The 24612-nt window shown below is 33.7% G+C and overlaps 1 protein-coding gene across 2 annotated transcripts in view; it reads left to right on the top strand.

Annotated features, from left to right (window-relative positions):
- Positions 1-24612, top strand: part of LOC142353383 (uncharacterized) — a 59775-nt gene that overhangs the window by 11808 nt on the left and 23355 nt on the right. For both annotated transcript variants that reach the window (XM_075405614.1, XM_075405615.1), the window contains exons 2-8: positions 4949-5026; positions 5753-5792; positions 6124-6332; positions 20034-20130; positions 21861-22204; positions 22426-22495; positions 22839-22919. In XM_075405614.1, the coding sequence (XP_075261729.1) occupies positions 4949-5026; positions 5753-5792; positions 6124-6332; positions 20034-20130; positions 21861-22204; positions 22426-22495; positions 22839-22919 (919 nt within the window). The remainder of the gene's footprint in view (positions 1-4948; positions 5027-5752; positions 5793-6123; positions 6333-20033; positions 20131-21860; positions 22205-22425; positions 22496-22838; positions 22920-24612) is intronic.

Genomic DNA, 24612 nt, shown 5'->3' with positions numbered 1-24612 from the left:
GCAATTCGATCTATCTCTGAGACATACAATTAAACTGCTTAAAACACGAAAAACATTTTCAGTGGTTCGAACTATAAACAACAGAATTTTTCATAAGTTATAGTACTAATTAGGCCAGAGTTAATTGGTGCGAAAGATCTCCAAAGTTTATTCTTTGCAGTTCGTTGGTGCAAAATCTAAATGGAAGCTTAACTTATTATTTTAAACAGATTAATTCAATTATAAATTTTCCCAAAGGTAAATAATGCTAATTAAAACCGTCTGTTTTTGCAGCTGTTCACCATTTAAGTATTTTTCACCATTTAATTCACAGTTAAGCGTGTTCTAAGTCGGTAAACTTTGTATTCACACATACGTGAAAAATTGATTGATCATGCTCATTTAGTGAAGCGTATAATTAATTGAAAATTATCATAAAACATTCGTGGCCACAATTGTGATCAAAAATATTCACTTTTAATTAGTTTCATGCGACCACAGACTTTAATGAGTCAATATTTTTCACGCAAATTTTGGTGAACGTTCAGAATTTTCCAAATTTTGAGTTTTTAAAAGTCTGAAAGAGAAATCTTCATATAACTTTTTTGACTATTATTTTGTAAGAATTCAGAAAAAGCTGGGGTTAGTTTAGTGATCTGAGCTAAGAAAAAGTCAACGACCGAAAGCAAAATCTGTTGACTATATTGACTTCAAGTTTGATCTTAATACTTTTCCTGATAAAACGGTCAGTTGAGTTAATCTGCGTGTAACTTATTTGAAATTTTGTGGATTATTTCAGATCCGCAAAATATTGAGAACACAATTTTAAGATTTAAACTTTAAAGATAGATATTTTGTTCTCTCGTGTCCAAGTTCAAAGAATTAACTTTGGTAATATTTTGCTGTGTGAGGCCTTTTCTTTCAATAAATGTCTAAATAAAGTTATTAAAGTATTTGCGTGTAGTTATTAAAAGATCGCAGTATGGATTAAACGTGAGCGTAGTTTTCTGATATTATTATACTAGAATTATCTGGTGGCAAAATATGCTCCTCTGAATTCATCTGTGTCGGCAAGATTTCAGTCATTTTTTGGATTTTAGAACAATCGTTCCGCTCATTTCTTTATTTTTTTTACCAAACTCTTCTAATCGCTTAAACCAGTCAGCTAATTCAACTAAATATATCCGGCTTTGTGAATGTCATTAACCTATTTAACCCATTCCTCTTTTTTACAATGAATCATAGGATTAAAATGTGTAACAATGGAAACAGTTACAATCTGTTTTTGAAATCTAATCTGTTGAAAATTGAAGAAATGCTGACCCTTAAGACCGCCCTATCAATGCGGATCGATAATTTTCAACGCGCTAGTGATAAAACTCAATAACACTTGGGGCGGCGAGTTGACGCATCGCTAATGCGTTCGATCTCTTCAGATTAGCTAGATTGATTAATTCTAATATTGTAGATTGTATATATAAGAGCTGTTGATATTGTGTGTAATGTATAAAACGTTGAGGCGATTAAACTTGACAGGCCTTAAATTTTTGGTCTTTTACTAGAGTTATAATAATGGCGTGCAAGATGCTGGTCACTTAATTCAAATGATAGTTCTGCAAAAAATATTATATAACACTTTTTTTGTAGAGAAGATGAATTAATTGATCTTCAATTTTGTGCACTTTTTTTTTCAATTTTGTGCACTTTTTTAAATGAGATATTGTAAAATCAAGATGAGGCCAATAATATGGCAGCTTGACTATTTTTCACTTTTTCTCAAACAAGAATCATTTTTGAAATGTTTGAAGATCTTGTTTGAATTTCGCTAGTTCAATATTCTTTGACTTATTAGAAGTTGACGTACATGGCAAATATGCTTTGCGATATTTTGTTCCGTTCCAGCGACATCGATGTCAAGTTTTGGCTTTTTATCATCATTAGACAGGATTTTGGACAGGAATGGAACGAATGAGTTTTCAACTCTGGACCTGTTTTCCGCTTGTATTGTTTTTATAAGTATAAAATTATTTTAAATGCAAAATCATTTTAAAAAATGGCCAAATGAGGCAGCTAAAGTGGAACTGAGCTTGGCTGACTTTGTATTTTAGGCAAAATTTATCTTTGATTACTAAATATTTGCCATTTTTACATGGATTCAAAAATTATTAATATACGCAATGCAAAATTGACGAAAAGCTTTTTACTAACCGGTTTGTTAGAAAAAAACCTTACTTCACAATTTTTGAAACAGTGGAATATTTTTGGTTTCTATTTCAAATTAAATTTTAGTGGGAAGTAAAATTTCGACTTCAACTGTGTGACGTTGACCTACGAGTTAAAATTTTGTTTGCTCTCTCACGTCTCCATTCATAACCAGAGCTAGTAATAAGTAGTAATTAGATTAGAACGAGCCTGATTGTATTGGACTGTGCGTTCATCTGTTCGTGTCATTGGTGGGCGTGGTGAAAATTCACATGTGCAAAGTAACCGCTTTATGTAAAGAGCCCCCCCCCCCCCTCTCCAACCCACCCCCTTCGGATGTTGTCTCTGTTTTATCCGGGGCGTGGCTTCCTCAATTTGGAACACATTTGTTATTCCTTAATTCCATTTTGTCAGAAAGCAGTGCTGATGTAAATACATTGTAAGCCGGACTGCTACACCCTTTAAAACTGATCAACAATCTTACAGTACAAGATAAGATTAGACGGACAATTTTCCTTAGCCTGGATAGAATCATACCGGATAGAATCTCGAATTGAATGAGTCATGAAAATTTCGATCGACCAAGATCGTTAAATTAAAATATTTCAAAAATAACTCAGACTAAGTGTTTCTACTCAAAGTGACCTAAAAATGAGGGCTTGATTGTTCATAGCAGATAGTCAATGAGCTGAGAAAAAAGTGCTTAAAGTCACTAAATTTAACAGACGGGATTAGGAAATTATAATTTTCATTTTTGACCTGAATTACAAATTAAAAGTCTGATCAAGACAATTACTACCGCAAAATTGTCTTCATTTTTTCTAAAATGTGAATGAAGTTTCTCAATTTTGCGCTTTTAGCTTTCTTTTATGTCGGAGCTCTCTATATTATGTGGTATTGTTTTAAGAAGAATAAAAGAAAGGATAATTTATACCGGGAGGGGGGTAGCTAAGTGCATTATATAGAGATAGGATGAGCTAGATTTGAAAAGGTGAAATTTTGAAGGAAAGAGGGAAGATAACAAAATGTGCTTTTGACAGCTCAAAAGTTATCCCTGGGCTAAATTCACTTCAACTAGGGGTACATTTGTCCCTTTCTGCTCCGACTAGCATCTTCAACTTTCCCCCTCCTCTGTCATCCCCCCGGGATTTTCCTTGTTTTCTATTCAATTCCCTGTTTTCCTTTCAATTAGTCAAGACGCCACGTCTAAAAAGACACCAAATCTGTGCTTATGGTTATATGTGAAATTGTGTCCAAAGCTAAAGACATACTCAAAAAATTTTCCAATTTTAAAACCGGATTCGCGCCTTGAAATTATGGATCAATTTTGCATTAATCCCACTGAAATTTTTCCTACCGCCTGGTCAAGTTTTTCAATTTTGCAGGAATTTTCTTATTTTTTATGAACCTCCCAGAAACAGGTGCGCTGATTAAGAACAATCGTTGTCAATTTAAAATTCGTCTAGAACATGGCTTGAATTTGATCGATAAAAACCGTCAACTTGAAAAAATTTGTTGTTTCATTGTTGTTCAATTTAAGCATTCTTTTAATGTTTAAATACAAGAGAGTTTTAAATTTGTTCAGTAAAGCTGTTCGCTTGTTCAACAAGCTTTTACTCTCACCTTTTGATTAGGCGAATATTGCTTCAAAAACCAATCGACCTGTTTGCGACGTGAATTAAAAAAGTCGATCACGGCGGTTTAATTAGAAAGAACAAAGAAACACAAGCGGGGGAGAAAACAGGAAAAAGTAATTTCGTTCATAACCGGAGCGAACAATTGAATAAATAATTCACAACATATTTGATATTATTGTTTTGTGTTTTCAACACTGTTGCTATTATCCCCATGTTTTCTATCAAGCATAGCGTGCTGGGTTTTTAATCATGGCGCTCACGAGGTCACCCCGGGTATAAATAAAACTCAAGATTACTATATCGATATTGATATGGCTCAACTGAAATTTGATTACATTTTCACTGTTTAGAACGCAACTCAATACAGTATACACGCGTGATTGCTTTGGGAATAAGCTAACAGGAGAAATGAACTGGGGTGAATTTTTGCATACAAGTTGGGTGAAAAAGTACCTGCCGGCTAAATTTGATCACAGCCAGGGTTTGTCTGGGCAAAAAAGTCTATTTATGCTTCCTCAAGTTGCACGTGATCTTTATTCCAGTTCACAATTTTTTCCACATTAGTTATAAATAAAGCATGAAATTGATGACTATTTATTGTGTATGTTTATTTGTAATGCGCAATCAAGTATTGAGTTTAATCGAAACTCAATTTTGTGCAAGATGAGAAATACCCAAAGATTCTTATGACGTTTTGACCAAAACATGTTAATAGCGTCACCCCCAAGAACGCAAATATTTTTGGCTATGACAGGAGTAAAATGTTCTGGAAAAGTAACATTTATAAACTATTGATTAGTACACCAAATAAACTGCTGTTGATGAGACTAACTTCTTGAACTGAGAAAAAGGTAAAGTTAGGGTCAAATACTTTGATCCTAGTTGACCTCAAATGGTTATCTTCAAAGATCTCTTAAGATAATGAACTCGTCGCGTTAAATTTTACAAGAGTACTATTTTTGGCAAGAATCATTAAGATATCTATCAAGATAACATTCGGTCTCGACTGAGGATTTGAAACTGAATCAGAATTACTTTCAACGAATGTCGTAACTTTTATTTTTGTCAAGTCAATTTGTTTTGATTGTTTTGAACGGGTTGTGATATTAACTGTTTGTCGTTTGTTTCAGGAAGACTTCAGCCAGTTGCAATGTGTTGTTAAGTGCTACAACCCAACAAACGAGTTCGGAAAATACATAGAAGGCTGTGTAAGTTAAGGTTTTGAAACCTCTTAAGGTCGTTGTATGTGTCTATCGGGGACTGAGACCGAGGTCGTTATAAAACCCGAGTTTTCATTTATTTTTTTTATGTAACGAGCTTGATAAAAATGTATTAATTGTGGGCGATAGTTTTTAATGTTATTTTAACGCAAAATAAAATAAAATATTGGACCTATTACTACGAATTGTTCGTAACCTTGGTTCTAGTTGAGGTTCTACGCCGAAGTGACCTCTGATAAATAAAAGCTAAAGTTAACGCTAGATGCGAAATTTGAAGACAATGCAAAAAAAATACAGAAGATACGAAAAATATAGACGCAACATTTATTATTTGACGATTCTAAACGCGCCGGAATATTATCATAGGCAAAAGAGTCTGGTATAGATTCGCCTGAAAATTTGATCACACGTGACTTCAAATGTACGAAAGACTTAATGTTGACCATGATCATTTCGAGCACATAAAAATTTGATCATAAGATGCATGAAAAAATGGTCTAGTGTGTTGTGATGTGAGTTATAGTCCGTCCCATAAACTTAAAATATGCGAAAATGCGAATACGTAAAAACATGCAATTGAGCATACAGATGATCAATGCGGAATGTGTTTTCTGTAAATTTCGATTATTTCAACTTTATGGGACATGCTGCAGATCATGTGAAATGGTCAAGCATTTGAGTTACCCATTTTGTAACCAATTATGGCTGTTTCAGAAAGAAGAAGAGTGCAAACAAGAATCCTGCGATGACTATCGTAAGTATATCAGTTTAGTTTTTTATGTCAGTATTAGTTCAATTGTTCCTTCAAAACTGATCGTCCCGAAAAGGGGAAAACAAGTTATTTGATCAGAACTAAATGCATTCATTGATAAAATTTTCCTTAATTGGAAAATCAAACGTTTTTAAGCTAAATATTGGCGTTAGATAGTGATTTAACAGCCGTATCACCAATAATTTTCTGAGAAAGCCTCATCTCTAACTGGAAAGTAAATGTTTTTGGAAAGTAAATCTCTAACTGGAAAGTATAATAAACTGTGAAGAAATGTTTTTTTTTTAACAATATTAGCAATTTGTATTTTTTGAAGCTTACTCGGGCGACAGTGCCCCGCCGCCCAGCCAGGTTCAGGCGAAGAAACAGGACATTTCCAAACCGGTGGGGGAGAAAATCCAGTTAGTCTGGAGTGACCAGGGTAGCAATTACCCCTCCTCATCAACAGGTACAGGTGAAAACGAGGTGGTGTACTCGGTGGAATCACGCAAGTGGACCAGCAGCCGGTGGAATTTCGAAGCTCTGGTTAGCATAGATCTATCATATTTTGATTGGTGATTAAAACCCACTCTTAAAATATAACAATTAATTTTTTGATGGTATAAAATTTTATCGAAAAAATGATTTTATTATGCAAGATAATGAAATTTTGTGAAAAAAATAGCGAATCCAAAATATTTGTGTACGTTTAAATTTTTTTAAACTTCAAAATACGAAAAAAACAGGATTTGCTAGTGGTCCAGACCGCACAATTTTCTTGAAAGTGTAATAAAGTCTGCGAGTTTAGTTAGAGATTTAACTTATTGATAATGGACGAGCTCAATTGTTACAAAAGAACATTTATTCTCACCTTTTGTCTATAAAAATGTTAGAACAAAAAATTATCTTAGTTGCCTGAATTACAAGCATAGATAGATCCTTTAAACACTGTGATCAGCCTTGATTGTGCAAGTTTAAAGACTTCAGAGAATCTCCTTTAGCTGGACTTTCCAAGATGACATTTTCTGGTCAGTTCTGGACTCTTTTTCGGAAATCTTCACAGATGACCGGCTGAAATTAGCCGTGCCTGAAATTATACGTAAACTTTTGCAAACTTGATTTCTCAACCGCATCATTAATTTTCGCCTTTTTATTCTCGTCTTTATTTTTTATTACAAGTCTCTTGTAAGTTGTAAAATGAGAAAAGATAGAGCGGGAGAATTTTAGCACTTCACGCCTGGATTATCTTCATGCGGTTTTTTTTCAGGGGGTAATAAAACCCACTTCGCTCTGGCGAATTTTAGAGCCCGTCTCTCTCTTCTCTTTTTATAATCTTCCTGGTCTATTGAAACTTTACGACAGATCTTTGGCTCCCTAGCGGGCCCTTGTCAATTAAATTCTTTCACAAAATGTCTCAACTTTATCAATGAAGGTGTGAAGAAAAATACCCCCTCCTTCTTTCTTTTTAAAGTAACCCTCATAAACCCCCACCCCCAACCTTATGATGGTGTGAAAAACTTTCACCCTCCCTCTCCCCAAACTAACTTATTATCGTATGAGTAATTTTTACTTCTCGCCAACACCCCCCCCCCCCCCCCACCCACCTCCCCGTTCCCCGCCACTCCAGCATTGATGATGAGAGTTTTTCCTCGATAAGACGTCTCAATAAAAGGAAAAGTTAATCTCTCAGGAATATGTGAATGGTAGTAAAAAGTAATGCTTATAATTTAAAATAGTTAGTTCGTCTTCCTAACAATCGAAGCGTAATAACAAGAGTTACCAATTGGCGTGCTAACTTAATAAACCACATTTAAATTGGGCGCTTTTCGGGAAGTCTTTAGGGAGTTGAGTGCTAATTGAAAAAGCGCCATTTTATCACGATCTGCTCAGGTGTTTTTAAATTGAGTTCAACCTAAACAAAAAGACAAACTGTCAACAAACTCTGTGATTAGAAATGCTAATCGTGACCAAAATTACATTGATGCCAACTGACAAAACATTCCTGCTTTATCATCCTACATTCAAAATATGAAATGAGAGATCATAGCCGTTCAACAGTTGGAAATTCCTCTATTATTTTTTTGAAATGATAATTTAGTCATGCTCATATTAGTTTTGAGGTACAAACTGCTATTTTTATAATAATAGTTCACTTAACTTTCCCATTTTTTAAGATTAAAGTAGTAAAACCACATGCGATGAAAAAATGGTAGCTGAATAATTCTAGGGAGTTGTTTTAATGCTAAAAGTGGTGATATAGGTGGATTAGATTGCAGTTCAGTTTTGTGAAAGACTTGTATATGAAGGTGTCGTGTTCGATAAGTTGAGTTTTACATTAAAATTGGCACTGAAATTATAAAAAATTAGCTCGTATTTATAGTAATTATCTAGGCGAAATTATACAGAGACAATTTAGATTAGTTTAAAATGTTTTACCGAACGTGTTTTCCTACTTTACTTATAATTCATGAGAATCATATAGGACCCTGTAACAATCGAGTACAGACTCCCAGAGTGGATTTTGGTTCCGGTCTCGTCATCAATGCCCTTTGCAGGAAAGCTCCAAATGACACGTTCAGATTAAGACTCCGCGTTTGAAGTGCCCGCTTCACTGTCTGGACAGCTCTTTTAGCTAGACCTTTAGCTCTTGGATGATATACGGGTTCTTCCATTTTCATAATTCCCAGTTATTCACACAACTGTTTAAGATCACCATTTGAAAATTCGGGACCATTATCCGATACTAAAGGCTTAGGTATTCCAAATCTTGCAAAGATGTAAAGGTAAAATTTGATTGTTTCGGACGTTCTCTTTCTCACAGGAGAGCTTCTATCCAGCCTGAACCTGCGTCAACAAAAAGTAAGAAGTTACCTTGATCCTTAGCCTAACCCCAGTCCATTTGGAGCCGTTCCCAAACGTCGGGTTCTGTTTTAGTAGAGGCTATTTTCCCCAGGCCAGGCCTGTTCCCTGTTCATTTAGAATTCTTCCTTTTACCAAAAAAGCTTGAAGATTTGATTTAATTCTAGGCCAACATCTCATCATTATGATTGATTTTTCTGATGATTTTCCCCAGGATGCGTGGCGTGTGCTTTTGTAAGAGCCAAATATCTTAATTTTGGTGAAATGAAGGGAACAACACCTCTGAAATTGATTCCAGTTTGTATGATCAATGCAGCTTTTTTGTTGCTCGAATCCATTCTTCGCGTCCCAATAGTGTTTACAAACTCCATATTTGATTTTTTTTTGTTTTCTGGCAAATAATTGGCGTGGGGTATCTGCTTTCCTGGCGTATAATTCAACTCAAAGTCGAAGCCCGTCAGACGTAATTCCCATCTCGTGATTGTCGCTGATGCTGTGTTCGAGCTCTCTTCGTCAGCAAAAGTATAAATAAATGGGTGGTGATCTGTCTGTAGGGTAAGTATTCTAGCATGAAAAAATTGTTTCACTCTTCTGACAACAAGATGCCAGTGCTTCTCGTTATATGTTTGAGTAATTTTGCTCCATTGGAGTCAATTGCCTCGAGACATATATAACTGGATGTCTTTTTTTGCGAAAGAACTACCCAACTGATTTTTCGAGCCGTCAGTAGCAATTGTGGCTTCTTTTTGAAAATTGTAAGGCTGTACAAGAGGGGTTATAGCACATAATTTATTTTTCAAGTCTCCGAAGGCTTTGGCTTTCCGTTGCATTTGCTTCTTGAGAAATCGCTATTTCTAAAATTATTCAGCGTTTATTTTTTTTGAAAAATTGGGAATCATTCTTCTGAAGAAATTTGATAATCCAATGAACGTGTTATTAGTTGGTGTTTTAGCTCTTTAAATTTTTTCAACGTGTTGGGGTCTGGTGCTATTCCGTCCTTAAGAATTGATTATTCCAAAAAATTAACATTATTGACTGATTTTTCGAGTAATATTTTTGTCATTAGTGGATGTTAGAATTAGGGTTCTATGGGTGGGAGAATCTAATTTCTGACATTTGATTGATAGGTGACTAAGATAATGATAGCGCCACGACAAAACTTGAATCAAGTTTTGTTTATTGGCAATTACTTATTGACTTAGCAATAGAGTTCGCCAGGTAAGTTCTTCTTTGTTCTGAAATTCTAATAAAATGTTTTCTAAGTTGCCTGATGTTCTTTCGAAACCATCACAGACGGCTGAGAAACTTTGTCAAAAAATAAATTCAGTTACTAAGACTTGAGTCAATTCGTTTAGTATTGTAGTAATTGGGGTGAACCAATTTATGCGATTAGATTTCTGTCAATAATCTACGTTTGGTTCTGAACAAAGATATGGAGAAGGACAAGGAAAAGAATATTTTCTCTGCCTTTTGTTAATCAATGTTGTAAGTTTTTGCAATAATTTCTAAAATAAATTGTACTCTTTCGCCAAAAAAATAAATTGTTGACTTGATTCAATAGCTACATGTAATCAACATGTTAATCATATTGGTTTATTTGAGTTATCATTTTGTACTGCTCTTAAAATAACCATTGATTTCATAGCTTTGAAAAAACTTATTTTTCGACCAATTAGCGATTATAGTTGAACGGCGTGAATTGAACGGTTTTTAGGTTATAATTGTATCTATTTTTTCATATGAGTGAGAAATTTTTTGATTTAGATCTTTTTTGATTGTTATCAGACAGGGTATCTGCAAATATTTGCCATCTCTCAGTTCAAAAACAATGCTTCATAAATTGAAAAGAAGCAAAAAAGGCACAAAGATAGAATTATCAAGATAAAATCTTCTTTGATTTTCAGCCTTTTCATTTTTCCCTTTTGTCTGATTGTTCGGTTGTCAGTTATGTCCATTTATGCAATTTCCTTTCGAAAATAGCTCTTAGAGCAGTACTTATTAGGAGAGCGTGAAAATGGTCAAATCCTTTTTACACAAAAAAATTGATGGTATTTTAGGGATCAACTTAGAAATAGGTGCACACACCGTTAGGATGCTAATTAGGGACACCACAAGGTTTGTCTCTTTGTTCAAGTTGAACGCTTTTTATCAATTAAATGAAGAAAAAAAGTGCCAAAATTTAAAGTCAATGAACTTTGAGACGAATTTATCAACCTATCTAGTCACATAAAGCCACATATAAAGTAGGGCTGTCATAGTCCTCAACTAACCATAATGCGTTATTTGCTTTCAATTTAGAATTTGACAATTCCCTGGAGCGAAAAACACACCTTGTATTCTGAAAAAGAGGAAAAGGATATTTGAATTATGCTCAATTTATTACTCATTTTGCCTTATCATGTGTGTGCGTAATGATCTTAATAGTCAATAGGCCACTAGATGGTTTTATAGCGCTGTAAAAGAAAGGAGATTATAACAGTCTGTTCTGAATGAGAGCTCTGATGAAATATGTCAAAAATATTGATTTTTGTGCTCCTAAGTCCACCCCTTTTTAATGTGAGCAGAATCAAATAGGCAGTCTGAAATGTATTTTATATTTCGACGGTTCCTGTTGATTTGAAATAAAAAAGTCATATAGGTTATGCAACAAATTAACGGTTCATTACTTATGAAAAAGTTATAAATTCACGTCTTTGATAGGTTTCAGACCAAAACATGTGAAAAGAAGTACTAGGGTTATTTTTACTAAACGTTCTTTAATTTAATGTTACAAAAATGAGCAAGTTTTTGTTAAAACTTCTGCAGTTTTTTTATTGGAAAAAGTTAAAAAGTTACACTATAGACTAGAAAGCATAAAACATCATATTTTAAAAGCAAGTTTTTTTCCTGTATGAATCATGAACCGCGTTGATAATTAGCCAAAATCGAGGGAGAAAATTAAGGAAAATAGTCGTCACGCTCTAGCAGGTTGATGAAGTTGAATAAACGGCTCGTGCGTCGTCTAAATAAACTAAAAACTGAAGAGCTATTTCATGCCTGGTGCTCCCATAAAATCTGTCTTTTCCTCCTCCCTTCCGGACTAGAGTCTGGCATAGATATATGGAGTCGCTGTCTTTTGCCGGCGCGCGTGCCTGTCCCCGTCTTTTGGCTATACAGTATGTATCTATGTATCTATGTCTGTTTGTATGTACTTGTGTGCGTGTATATGTATCTATATGTATCTGAGAAAAGATTGGGAAATGGGTTTTGGGTTCGAGGGTGATCGGGGGCTGAGGGTGAGTGAGTGTGGGGGGTGAGAGGGGGGGGGGGGGTTGGTGATTTTAGGAAATAGAGATAATGAGTTTGTTTTTGAGATAGCTGGCAAAGACAGCTGTTTGGGAGTAGATAATGAGATCAAACTAATTGATGCCATTTTCCGGTCTGTCCCGCTTCACTTTAACACACACTCAGTTATACACATAAATTGAGAAATATTTACAGGAAATTGAGTGAATTCCTCTCGCCTTTTACAAATTTAAAAATATCAGCAATGCTCTCTTGAAGTAGCCCTGCTTGAAAGTTTTGCGGATATTTTCTGAGCTATTGATAAAACAAGAATGCTTACATGAATCTTAAATTAAAGTTAAATCTGCTGCAAATTCTGCTGTTGAATCTTATTTTTGTTTGTTTTTTCGTGACCAAAATTGGAGAAAATTTAGTAAAGTTTTCGCCTACTTTGATCACCAAGAGTGTTTGAATTATTAAACGTTCATTAATAAGTGAACTATTTGTTGACACTGATTTAAAAATGGCGCAAAAATGAAATAAACATAAACAAATAACTTTGTGAATAGAACTAAACTGTTGTAACAATTTTCCTTGATAAAGTCATAGGTGTCAAATTGTTCGATGTACCTTTAGAAATCATCATTCTGTAAAACAGTGTAGAGATTGATTGTAAGGCAACAAAATTTTTTATCCTCTTCACCATTTAACAGTGTTTACTTTGAGAGTTCGTTTTCTGTGTTTACTTTGACAGTTCGTTCTCTGCCTTTTTAGTTTTTAAAAAACGTAAATAAAGAATTTCAAACCCTTTATATTATTTTAAATTGTATTTTCCAATTGCAACACTTGTGCTGGTTTTCTATTATATCAATAATGAAAATGAATTTGGCCAAGCTTGGTTTTCCCAATTTGGTATAACCCGATTTGTGTGGATTAGTTTTACGTTTTTTTTCAGTTCACAAACAAAATCCATCCAGATGGGTATAACTTGTATCTGAGGTTTACTCGTTCTTCTTCGTTGAAAAAAAATGCAATTCACTCTTGAATTTTAATGTGTTGGAGAGAGGGTTGCAGTCGCCGAAGTTTTGCATCAGAAGAATGAATTATTATGCTTAAAAACACGATTGAAGAAGTTGTTTTGAGATTTCATTTAACTGACATGACTCTCAAAAAGGATTTTATCAAATAATCTGGTTCTAGGATCTCTGTATCTATTGTCCCATAAATCTGTAGAACAAATTTGTAATCAACCGTTCAGGATTTTGTTTAATATTTCATTGTCATCAAATACTAGAATGTAGGAAATTGGCAGCATATTCGAATTCCGTAAGCAGGAAATTGAGATAATGAGTTTGTTTATGAGATAGCTGGCAAAGACAGCTGTTTGGGAGTAGATAATGAGATCAAATTAATTGATGCCATTTTCCGGTCTGTCCCGCTTCACTTTAACACACACTCAGTTATACACATAAATTGAGAAATATTTACAGGAAATTGAGTGAATTCCTTTCGCCTTTTACAAATTTAAAAGTATCAGCAACCGCTCTATTGGAGTAGCCATGCTTGAAAGATTTGGGTATATTTTCTGAGCTCTTATTCAAACAAGAATACTTACATGAATCTTAAATTAAATTTAAATCTGCTGTAAATTCTGCTGTTGAATCTTATTGTTGTTTGTTTTTTCGTGACCAAAATTGGAGAAAATTTAGTAAAGTTTTCACCTACTTTGATCACCAAGAGTGTTTGAATTATTAAACGTTCATTAATAAGTGAACTATTTGTTGACACTGATTTAAAAATGGCGCAAAAATGAATTAAACATAAACAAATAACTTTGTGAATAGAACTAAACTGTTGTAACAATTCTCCTTGATAAAGTCATAGGTGTCAAATTGTTCGATGTACCTTTAGAAATCATCATTCTTTAAAGCAGTGTAGAGATTGATTGTAAGGCAACAAAATTTTTTATCCTCTTCACCATTTAACAGTGTTTACTTTGACAGTTCGTTCTCTGCCTTTTTAGTTTTTAAAAAACGTAAATAACGAATTTCAAACCCTTTATATGATTTTAAATTGTATTTTCCAATGGCAACACTTGTGCTGGTTTTCTATTATATCAATAATAAAAATGAATTTGTCCAAGCTTGGTTTTCCCAATTTGGTATAATTTGGAATTATTATGCTTAACAATACGATTGAAGAAGTTGTTTTGAGATTTCATTTAACTGACATGACTCTCAAAAAGGATTTTATCAGATAATCTGGTTCTAGGATATCTGTATCTAATGTCCCATAAATCTGTAGAACAAATTTGTAATCAACCGTTCAGGATTTTGTTTAATATTTCATTGTCATCAAATACTAGAATGTAGGAAATTAGCAGCATATTCAAAGTCTGTAAGCAGGAAATTGAGATAATGAGTTTGTTTATGAGATAGCTGGCAAAGACAGCTGTTTGGGAGTAGATAATGAGATCAAATTAATTGATGCCATTTTCCGGTCTGTCCCGCTTCACTTTAACACACACTCAGTTATACACATAAATTGAGAAATATTTACAGGAAATTGAGTGAATTCTTTTCGCCTTTTACAAATTTAAAAGTATCAGCAACCGCTCTATTGGAGTAACCATGCTTGAAAGTTTTGGGTATATTTTCTGAGCTCTTATTCAAACAAGAATACTTACATGAATCTTAAATTAAATTTAAATCTGCTGTAAATTCTGCTGTTGAATCTTATTTCTGTTTGTTTTTTCGTGACCAAAATTGGAGAAAATTTAGTAAAGTTTTCACCTACTTTGATCACCAAGAGTATTTGAATTATTAAACGTTCATTAATAAGTGAACTGTTTGTTGACACTGATTTAAAAACGGCGCAAAAATGAAATAAACATAAACGAAAGACATTGTGAATAGAACTAAACTGTTGTGACAATTCTCCTTGATAAAGTCATAGGTGTCAAATTGTTCGGTGTACCTTTAGAAATCATTATTCTTTAAAACAGTGTAGAGATTGATTGTAAGGCAACAAAATTTTTTATCCTCTTCACCATTTAACAGTGTTTACTTTGACAGTTCGTTCTCTGCCTTTTTAGTTTTTAAAAAACGTAAATAACGAATTTCAAACCCTTTATATGATTTTAAATTGTATTTTCCAATGGCAACACTTGTGCTGGTTTTCTATTATATCAATAATGAAAATGAATCTGACCAAGCTTGGTTTTCCCAATTTGGTATAATTTGGAATTATTATGCTTAACAATACGATTGAAGAAGTTGTTTTGAGATTTCATTTAACTTACATGACTCTCAAAAAGGATTTTATCAGATAATCTGGTTCTAGTATATCTGTATCTAATGTCCCATTAATCTGTAGAACAAATTTGTAAGCAACCGTTCAGGATTTTGTTTAATATTTCATTGTCATCAAATACTAGAATGTAGGAAATTGGCAGCATATTCGAAGTACGTAAGCAATCAGTGTACCCCTGATCAGTAAAATTTTGAACAACTCTATTTAAGGCATAAGCGTTGTAATTTTTCTATTACCCTCAACGAAATTTTCCCGGAAACCACAAATTTGTCCCGTAGAACAAAATCCAAAAATTTTAACGTTTCAATAAATTTGATTTAACTATCATTATTGTAATGCTATTTATCGACCTGCGTAGATGTGCTATTACTGCGTCAACTTGAAAGTCCGAATAAAAATTTTCCAATATCTTTCAAATTTTTTTTTGGATTTAAAGCGCTTTGTCCTGGTTAAAAGAGCTCGCATTTGACTCCGTACTTTGGTCCAAGACGAAGCGTAATCTGAAATTTTTCGTAATTGTTCAATTTGTTTCCGCTGCTCCACAAAATTGCATTTTTAGCGTTTTGATGCAATTTTTCCCTGTTACATGGAGATCCGACAATTTTTTGCCTTCAGCATAGACAAAACATTTATTTACTTGATCTTTGGACAAATTATATTTAAGAATTTACAAAATAAACCATCAAATATAGAAAATGTTGGCCCACCACTGTGGCTTAGATGGAGCTGTGATTTTGTTGTTGAGACTATCATCGTCTGTTGTCTTTTAGTCAGATAGCATCAAAAAATTTTAAAACGTTCTATCGAAACCGAAACGGCATAATTTATGCAGAATGATATTGTAATTATTTGTGTCACTACTTTTGCATTGTCAAAGTAAACAATTATCGGATGTGTATTTGCCTAACGTGCGTCATACAAGTTATTACAGTAAAATAAAAGCTCTGTTTTTGTCGAGTGATATTTTCAAAAACCGTGCTACTCACTGCATAATTTACTCAGCGGTTTTTACTCAGCGGTATACACTAGTTCTTCGAAAAGAAGAGATACCGCACTCAACATCGCAGTAGCTCAGTTTTTTTGATGTCTATCTTTGTCTGTTTTTTTAAATGAGAATAAACATGGATTTTTTACCATAAAACTAGAAACTTGCATATGTTGATAATAGTGCTGAACAGAAACGAAAGATGACTCTTAATGTATGATTGGGAAGCTTTGAGTAATTTGGGATTTAAGCCGCGGAACGAATGTGAACCGCTTCAATCATTCGCTATATATTCCTCGTTGGTACTTGCGCAGAACTAAATATCATCTTGAAAAGTTTGTGGCTGCAGCAAATCTGGTATTTGTATCTCTGAAATATCTCTATTGAAAGCAGAGGCAAATTGTTTAACGAAACATACTGCAGTTTCCTTGTAGAACCTCATTTGAACTTCTTTCTTCTTGTTTTTGAAAACTTACAAAACGTATTTGTTTTAAGTTTTAAATGAAAACTACCAAGTGCAGAAGTTTATTTTTTTATTTGCAGCGTAGAGACGTAACCTTTATGATATTTGGTTAGATTTCGACCGCTTCTCCGTCACTAACCACAATAATTGAAATATTTGAATGACCATTAAATGATATGTTTTTTAACTGTCTGTAATTTTTTCACAACTGTTCGAAAAGTGGCTAAGAAACAAATGATCAACAACTATTCACTTTCTGAATGATTTGAAGTTTTAAGAAGTAGACATCGGAACTGACTACTGTCACTGCAATTGCTCGTTTTTTTGTTTTTTTTTTGTTTTTCTATTTCTGCATTCTTTAAGATTTCATTGTTGCTCAGTCTATGAGCATTGCTCGTTTTAGAAAGACTCCTTGCATATGGAGTTTTTTTTCGTGACTCGTTGTAGAATCGTTTTCTTCGATGTTCAATAATGAAATCGTTTTTGTCAAGTTAATGATTTGATTGTTTTATTTTAAACTGAAAAACGGCGATTGGCTGAAGAATTTATCAAATGATATACTGTAACATAACACGAATCAGCTCATAATCTCCAGATGTACGTTTTGTTCCAAATATCAATTTTTATGTTTTCTGTGTTTTTTGTACATAAAAATGATCAAAAACACAAATTTATATATTTTTTTCTGCTCAGCAGTTTTTATAACAAGCAAAACACGATTGAAATTTGTTTATTTCTTTTGTGCTCTTTTGCGTAGCCTTCCCCTTTTCCATTAGGGGCGCCTGTCAAAATCAATTGAGGTTCCAAAGACTTTAACAAATTCAATTTTGAATGCTGGAAACATTTTGTGCCGCTTCAAACAGCTAAAGTCCATCAAATGCGCGCACGGTGGTTGTTAGAGACAAAGAAATGAACAGCGAAGGAGAGAAAAGAACCAAAATAAAGAAAACAGGACTAAACCCTAGCATTTCTATGGGCTTTTTTGTTTGTCCTGTTTGGCGAACTCGGCTTTGTTCATTCAGATTTCACTTTGTTCACTTAATTTGCATATCTTTGTTTGTATTTTCCAGTCCTTTCATATCCTAAAACAAACAAAAACAACTCCCATTTTTGTTTTGCTCGCCGCAGCTAATACAACAGACTTGTCGGGGCTGGAGCCATGCAAAAGTGATAAAAGGTAGCTTATCAAAGCCCGTTTATGCCCTGAAGGTTGCTTTTACCCGCAACTTATTCGGGCAAAAGTAACGCGAACCATCTCGCCATGTTATTTACAGGACATTTAACCTTGATGCAATAGAGCCTATAGGGAAATTGGATAAATCTCCGCTCTCTATCGTCTGTGAAATATATTTAGAACGTGAATAGAATACTGATCACGTGAAAAGATTCATGTTTTGAGATAAATTTGAACGGTTATTAGCCTGGAGAACTCGCTTTAGTAGGGAGCTCTTTCCATATAATAGTTCTTAATTCCTTTGATATGGTGTAATGAGGTTCCACGGTGTTCTATTTTTTGGCAGACTGGGCAATTTTCGACCCAGGCTGTTTTGATCAGTCGAATAAGTCTCCTTTACTAGGCAGACACTAAACTTTCTTGGCGGTAGCAACTCAAAATATGACGTACTAAATTAAAAATGGGAAAAAGAAAATGAAACAATAGCGTAATATCAATCGTTCGGAAACCGTGATATCAAAGTTCGTGGGCTAACTTTTTATTAATCGAATCAAATTTTGAGCAAATTAATCTGTTGAAACAGCCAGGGGATTCATTTGTTCATGCCATAGTTTTCTTCAAGACAGTGAATCGAAGTTGAGTGGAGCCCTAATTGAAGGCATAATGCCTTTTTTGTCATCATTTTTTTCTAATTTTCCCATTTTTAGAGCTTGGAGGGCCATTTATTTCGCAGTCAAGGCATAAAGTAGTAGAACCAAAACAAAAAGCAGTTGTAAAAAGCCCTTATTTTCCCGACTTCTCAATAATTTCTCGAAATATCGTATTTTGTCTGAAACTATTGACCTATCGTCCTCAAAAACGGGGGGCCCAAACCGGTAACACCCGGAGGGCATTAAGTTCCCTTAGATTCTTTGATCGTTTAAGCCTACTATACTCTAAGTATGCGATTCAACGAAACTGTTATAAACTGTTTCGGAAACATAAACTCATCATGTGAAGGGCGCTTCCTAGACAGTAGCTAGCTACTGAAGAACCCAACCACTCGCCAGTTGTTCGAGAGAAATTCGCCCGGCGTTAGTTGGTTATGTTTGAAATCGCTAAAAAGCAATCCGTAAGCCCTGCCAACATTTTTTTATTAACAAAATAGCAAAAACAAACAGAGCGGCAGTAGTAAAGTCACCTAACTTTGTTCATGTTCTCTTAATTTCCCCCGTTTATAGGTTATTTATCTCCTAAGACCTCAAATTCTTGATTTTTTCTTCTTTAATTTTTTTTTACTTTGTCCTCAATAGTTGATATCATCTTTAAAGTTTGTACCAGGTTCTTGCTCAAAGCTATCAATCCTTATCATAGCAAATTAATGTCATATTTTTTTTGTCATTTTTCGAAAAATGACTTAAAAACTAGTTAAACTGTCGCTGTTTCCTTGTTAAAAAATAAATGCAGAAATTTTGAAAGTTTTTCCAAAAGTTTTGCTAAAAGGTTTCATATTTTGCGTCTGCTCAAGGCTAATAAGCTTTTCGTTTATCATATCTATATAAATATGGAAGGTGTCCTGTTCATTGTTCAGAAAACAGTTGTACAGTTTTGATTTTATAACCATTCCTTTCTAATGGATATCAAATCTGTGGATTGGTTGGCAATTATTGGAAGTTAATAGGAAAATGATAGGTTGCAAAATTAATTCTCATTCATCACTATCGACCAAATTGAAATTAATTAATTTGAAAAATGATTTTTTGATTTCGTTTTTTTGTTTAAGAAAATAACTCATCGCAGACTTCATTTATCTAAACTACTACCGAAAGTTCTTGTATTGTAACTTAGTTTGATTTAAGATTTTATCTTAAGATTTTATCTAGCATTTTCGGGGCAATCTTCCTGGATCTATCCTGCTATGATTTAGCATGCAGCACTTCCAATTCAGGTCTTATCATATAAATGAAGGATAGTTTTCATTCGTCGCAAAGTTTGTCGACATGATATCAGTTTTACTAACAAGAAAATGTTATATTTTTATAATTGAAAGTTTGTTCTTATTTTTCCCTAATGAAGTTTAACCGACCATAAAACAAACTAAGTGTACACTACAACTCTAAAATCAGACCTAAGTCATTGATGCAGTTATTATTATGATAAGTTTGAGTTATAGCTGACGTGTTATTTATTGTGTTGTTTGTTATTTTTTAGGTGAGCGAGCGATCAATGGAGCTGAATTATGACATCTGTAAATTCTACAGAGTGGCAGCAGTTAATGCCAAGGGCTCAAAGGGATACTCAAAAGCAGGTAATCTCTCCTGTCTCCCCCCCCTTACTGTTCCCTCTTTTCTTACTACCACCCCAGCCCCCCCCCCCCCCCCTACTGTTACCTCTATCCCTGTGCATCTTAACATTCAAGCCAATGACTGGGTTCATAATCGTTGCCCTTGGCTTGTACGAACATCAATCACAAAAATGGACATTCGAAATATTTCACTTTTATGCTAATTTTTTATTACGACCGTAAGCACACGGATTAGCGTCATATGCTGCTTTTCTGAAGTGAAATAAAAGAGAATATATCAGAAAAACTTTCAACATTAAAAATTAAAATGATAAATGGCAAAAATAGATTTGTAGTCGGGGCTTGAGCGTTCTATTGTAGCTTGCATAAAATATTTAACAGAATGTTTGAGCTGGAAGAATTTTTGTTTTTGTTTATTTCTTGTTGTTGCAAATGTCATATTGAATATCACACTGGGAAAATGTTTTCCCAAAAGATTTCAATTTTACTGAAACTTAGATGCTAGTCTTAGATATTAGTAGAGTTTAGATGTTTTAGATGTTAGTTGTTAGAATTTAGTGATGAATTTAGATGTTTGTTTTATCTGAAACATCACATAACCCAATTGAAAATAGAGTAAATAAACATCATGTACTGAACTAATGATATTCTGAACATGAAACTACCATGTTCTATATAGGGGTGCTATATTCCACTATTGAGTTTTTTTAATAAGTGAATTTAGAAAAAAAATTCTAATTGAAACAGTGGCAGTGATTTTTCACCAATTTGTCATGTAATATGAGCAATATTGGTATCTAACCAATTCAATTCTTTTATGGTTAACTCAGTAAGATCAAATGAATCAGATGTTTTTATGGGATAATAAATCATTTCGTTCATGGTAATAATTTTGATTATTTATGATAATGAGTTCATTGAAGAGGAAAAGTAAAAGTGAGCTCAATTTTTAAAATATTGGTTGTATGTTTGCATGTTTCAGGATTTGCAAAAACAACGATTTTTTTATTGCAAAACAATCGATTCACATAGTTCGTGAGTCAGTTAGGTCTTTTTAGAAGAAGTTGAATAAAACTTTGATTTAAGCAGAAAATGTCGAAATTGATCGCATCCGCTGGTGTAAGTGGCAAAGAACTCCTAAGTAAGAGTTAACAATTGAAATGTACTTACAATAGTACAAAAGCATTCATTTTTTCAATTGATTTTTAACTGCTCAAGACTTCTGGAAAACTTTTGTTGAGAAAGTTCAAAGAAAAGTTTTTTTTCATGTACATAGAACGTGACTTATTTGGTCCGACTAACACTTGTCTTATCAATTAGAGAAAGCAGCAGGAATATTTTGTAAGAGGTTATTTAGATTCAAAAACTCAGTAATAAGACTTGATGCCAAAAATAAAACTAAAAAAATAAAAACAATAAAAAAAATAAAAGTAACTCCTAATTCTGAAAACGTCTTAATTCTGTTGATAAAAAAGTGAGAATAAGTCTCAGTAATAAGAATATTACAATAGAATATTATAATAATTAAGTAGCAATTATATTGATTCAAAAAATGCTTAAACAAAAAAGTTCACAATAGTATTTGATGGGAAACTTTTATCGTATCCGTTTTTTTTTCAACTATCTTTGAACAGAATAAGGTTGAATGTTTATTATATGGAGGTTAATGGCTTTTTAGGTCTATGTTGAAAAAATTTTTAACTATCTTTAACACGGTTTGTGCCTTTTTTTAGTAACATTCATCCCCGAACAACCAAATCGTCTGAGCTTCGGCACGCAGTACTTCGACAACGGGTGGATTTTGACCGAAATAACTTGGCAACTTCCTAGCCGAACAGACACTTCGGCACAATCAATCAACTCATTTTCGGCTAATCGAGACCCAAACAACAATTTGGCTTCGTGGGGTAATGATGCTGTGTATGTTATGTTTGTGGAGAGAAGAAGTTGCGATTCGTACCAACTTGGGAAAAGTGAAATGGTTCCTGGATTGAGTGGGGTGAAAATGAAGTCGAATAAGTTTCTGCTCAAGTTGGAAGCTCCTGCTAAACGTGGATGCTTTGAATATACTGTCAAGGTGAACTACATTTATTTTTTTCTGATATTTTTTTTGTTTTTTTTTAATGTTTTTATTGTTATTTTCTGATGATTATTAAACATGGTTCTCAGCTACATGGTATTGTGGGTGATTTTCAAATAGTCCTGATGACCACTCTCAGTATCGAAATGTCGGAGTAAAAAATATTCCTGCTTAAAATAAACTAATTAATAAACTATTTATCTGTGTTTGTGTTTCAGTTGCACGTGCAGTTGGAGTGTGGAGTACAGGGAGACACAGTTAGTGGAAAACTCAGGATCGACAGAGGAAGTGAGTCACCATTCAGTTATTGTCTTTTTTATTTCCAATAACAACCTCCTTATTACCCTCTTGTAACTCGGAATTTTTTTATCTGTCTCTTTCACTTTAGGAAGGTTCGGATCAAACTGTGTCGCCCCCCCCCCCCCCAGTGTTTTTGATGACCCCCAGTTACAAATTAAATGTTGTTATATAGCACGTTACTATGTAAGAAAATGGCACGTGCCCCAGGGGGTTATAAAAGATTTATTCTTTTTAAGCGGGGGGGGGGGGGGAGGGTAGGGGTGGGACGAAATAGAATAGATCCGAATGTTCCTTAATTCATCTGTTTTGAGAATGTTATTTTCTGTTACAGGACCCTGTGCAGCTGTGAGCATCGTGAACAACCCTGACTGCCCATCCAAAGATGGCGATGATCAGAAAATTGCTCTATTTCGTAAGTAATACAATAACTGTGTGTTTTTTACTCGACATGAGTTAATAGTTAATAACAACATATCAGTTTGTTTTTTTTTTCGTTATTTTTTAAGTGTCAGCTTTATTCTCCAAAAGTTTTTTTTTCATTGAAAAGCGCTTTTAGGTATTATTAAGAGCTCTAAGACAAAGTTTGTAGCAATTGTTTATTCATGCTTATCTAAAAAAATCACTGTTCAATTTTTTTAATATGAAATAAATGAAAAAAAAAATATGATAGCAAAAAATACGAAAGTTTGAGGCGTTTGTTATTCCTTAATCTTGATTTGCGTATCATCCAAAGTGCCTTTAATTAAGTTGCAACGAAAGATGATTGAAGCGTAACCAAACGGTTTCGACCGAACTCTCCAAGCCAATCAACAACTGGGCTACCCCTCGGAGTCATTACAGTGCAGAGGTATACCCAAATCGTCACGGGCAGATATGCCCGATGTGTGTATCTCGTGTTCGTTTTTACTATGTTAATACATTGAAAGTGGTACAATATAGCGGAAAATATCTACTTTAGCAGAAACCGGCAAAATGGAAGGGAATATCGTCTCCCGTGTTCGCAAAAGTGTCCTAATTTTAGACGCGGAATACAAGTACAAACTTAATAACCTAATTTTTGCGCGAGTTTTATCACGCATCCGCTCCATTTATGTATTGATTTTTCGCACGCAATGTAGCTCGATTTCACATATAATCCGCAATTAAGCCTAACTTAATTAATACTTATTTAATTAAGCCTAACTTATTACTACTAGTAGTACTTTATTACTACTTTATTACTACTTATAGTACTTTATTACTACTTATTTCTACTAATTAGTACTATTTGTTACTACTTATTAAAATTGGCCAATCCCACATTGATATACAAAGTGTTTGATGTGCGAGGAATTTTTCGGAAAAAAATCAGTTTTTGTGGTAGCATGTATTTAAAGCACTTTAAAGCTTTGAAGGCTTCAATTAAATCTTTATTAAAGTGCTTATTGCATGCTCAAAATGCGCGCGAATAATAATACCTAAATTGAGCGGAAACGTGCTGCAAGATTTGTTACCTAATTTTCGCACCGAATGTTCTTTTATTTCGTAAAATTGGCGGAACCCCTTTTGCGAAAAGTAAGATACAAAGGATGTCACCTAATTTCGTTCATTGTATGTAACTAATTTTCGAGCCAATTTTACTAAGGTGGAAATTTTGGGGTATACCTCTGCATCGTAATGGTTTTTTTTAAATAAAAATTTTCTAAACCAAATTTTTATCCACAGAAAATTTTTTAAATCAATTTTCTTTAATAAACTAAAACTTTATAGCAAGAAAAACTAAAAAAGTAGTTTAAAATAACCAGAAAGCAAGGAGCTCTTTATGATGTCATTTATTGTATTTTCGGTTGAATTATAAAAGAAAAATTAAAGAATTTCATTCTAGAATATAGCTAGATGATATCTGAATATTTGTAAGCACTTGGTTTTTGCCAAGTATCTTGTCAATTTTGAAGTTTTTCTGTGATAATTGACATTATTCAGCTCATTTGATCTTTGCTTTGTTTCTGCAACATTAAGTAGAAATTCATTCGGCGCAGTTTAAAATAAGATCAAAGGCTGTTTCGATTCTCAGTTGACCGAAAATATCATACGAATGGCTACTGTTATTGTTCGAACAAATTGTT

This window comes from Convolutriloba macropyga, chromosome 14 (genome assembly GCF_964194025.1).
Source record: "Convolutriloba macropyga chromosome 14, txConMacr16.3, whole genome shotgun sequence".
Classification (NCBI taxonomy): Eukaryota; Metazoa; Xenacoelomorpha; order Acoela; family Convolutidae; genus Convolutriloba; species Convolutriloba macropyga.
Note: the sequence above shows the minus strand (reverse complement) of the source record. Positions and strands in the feature narration are given on the sequence as shown.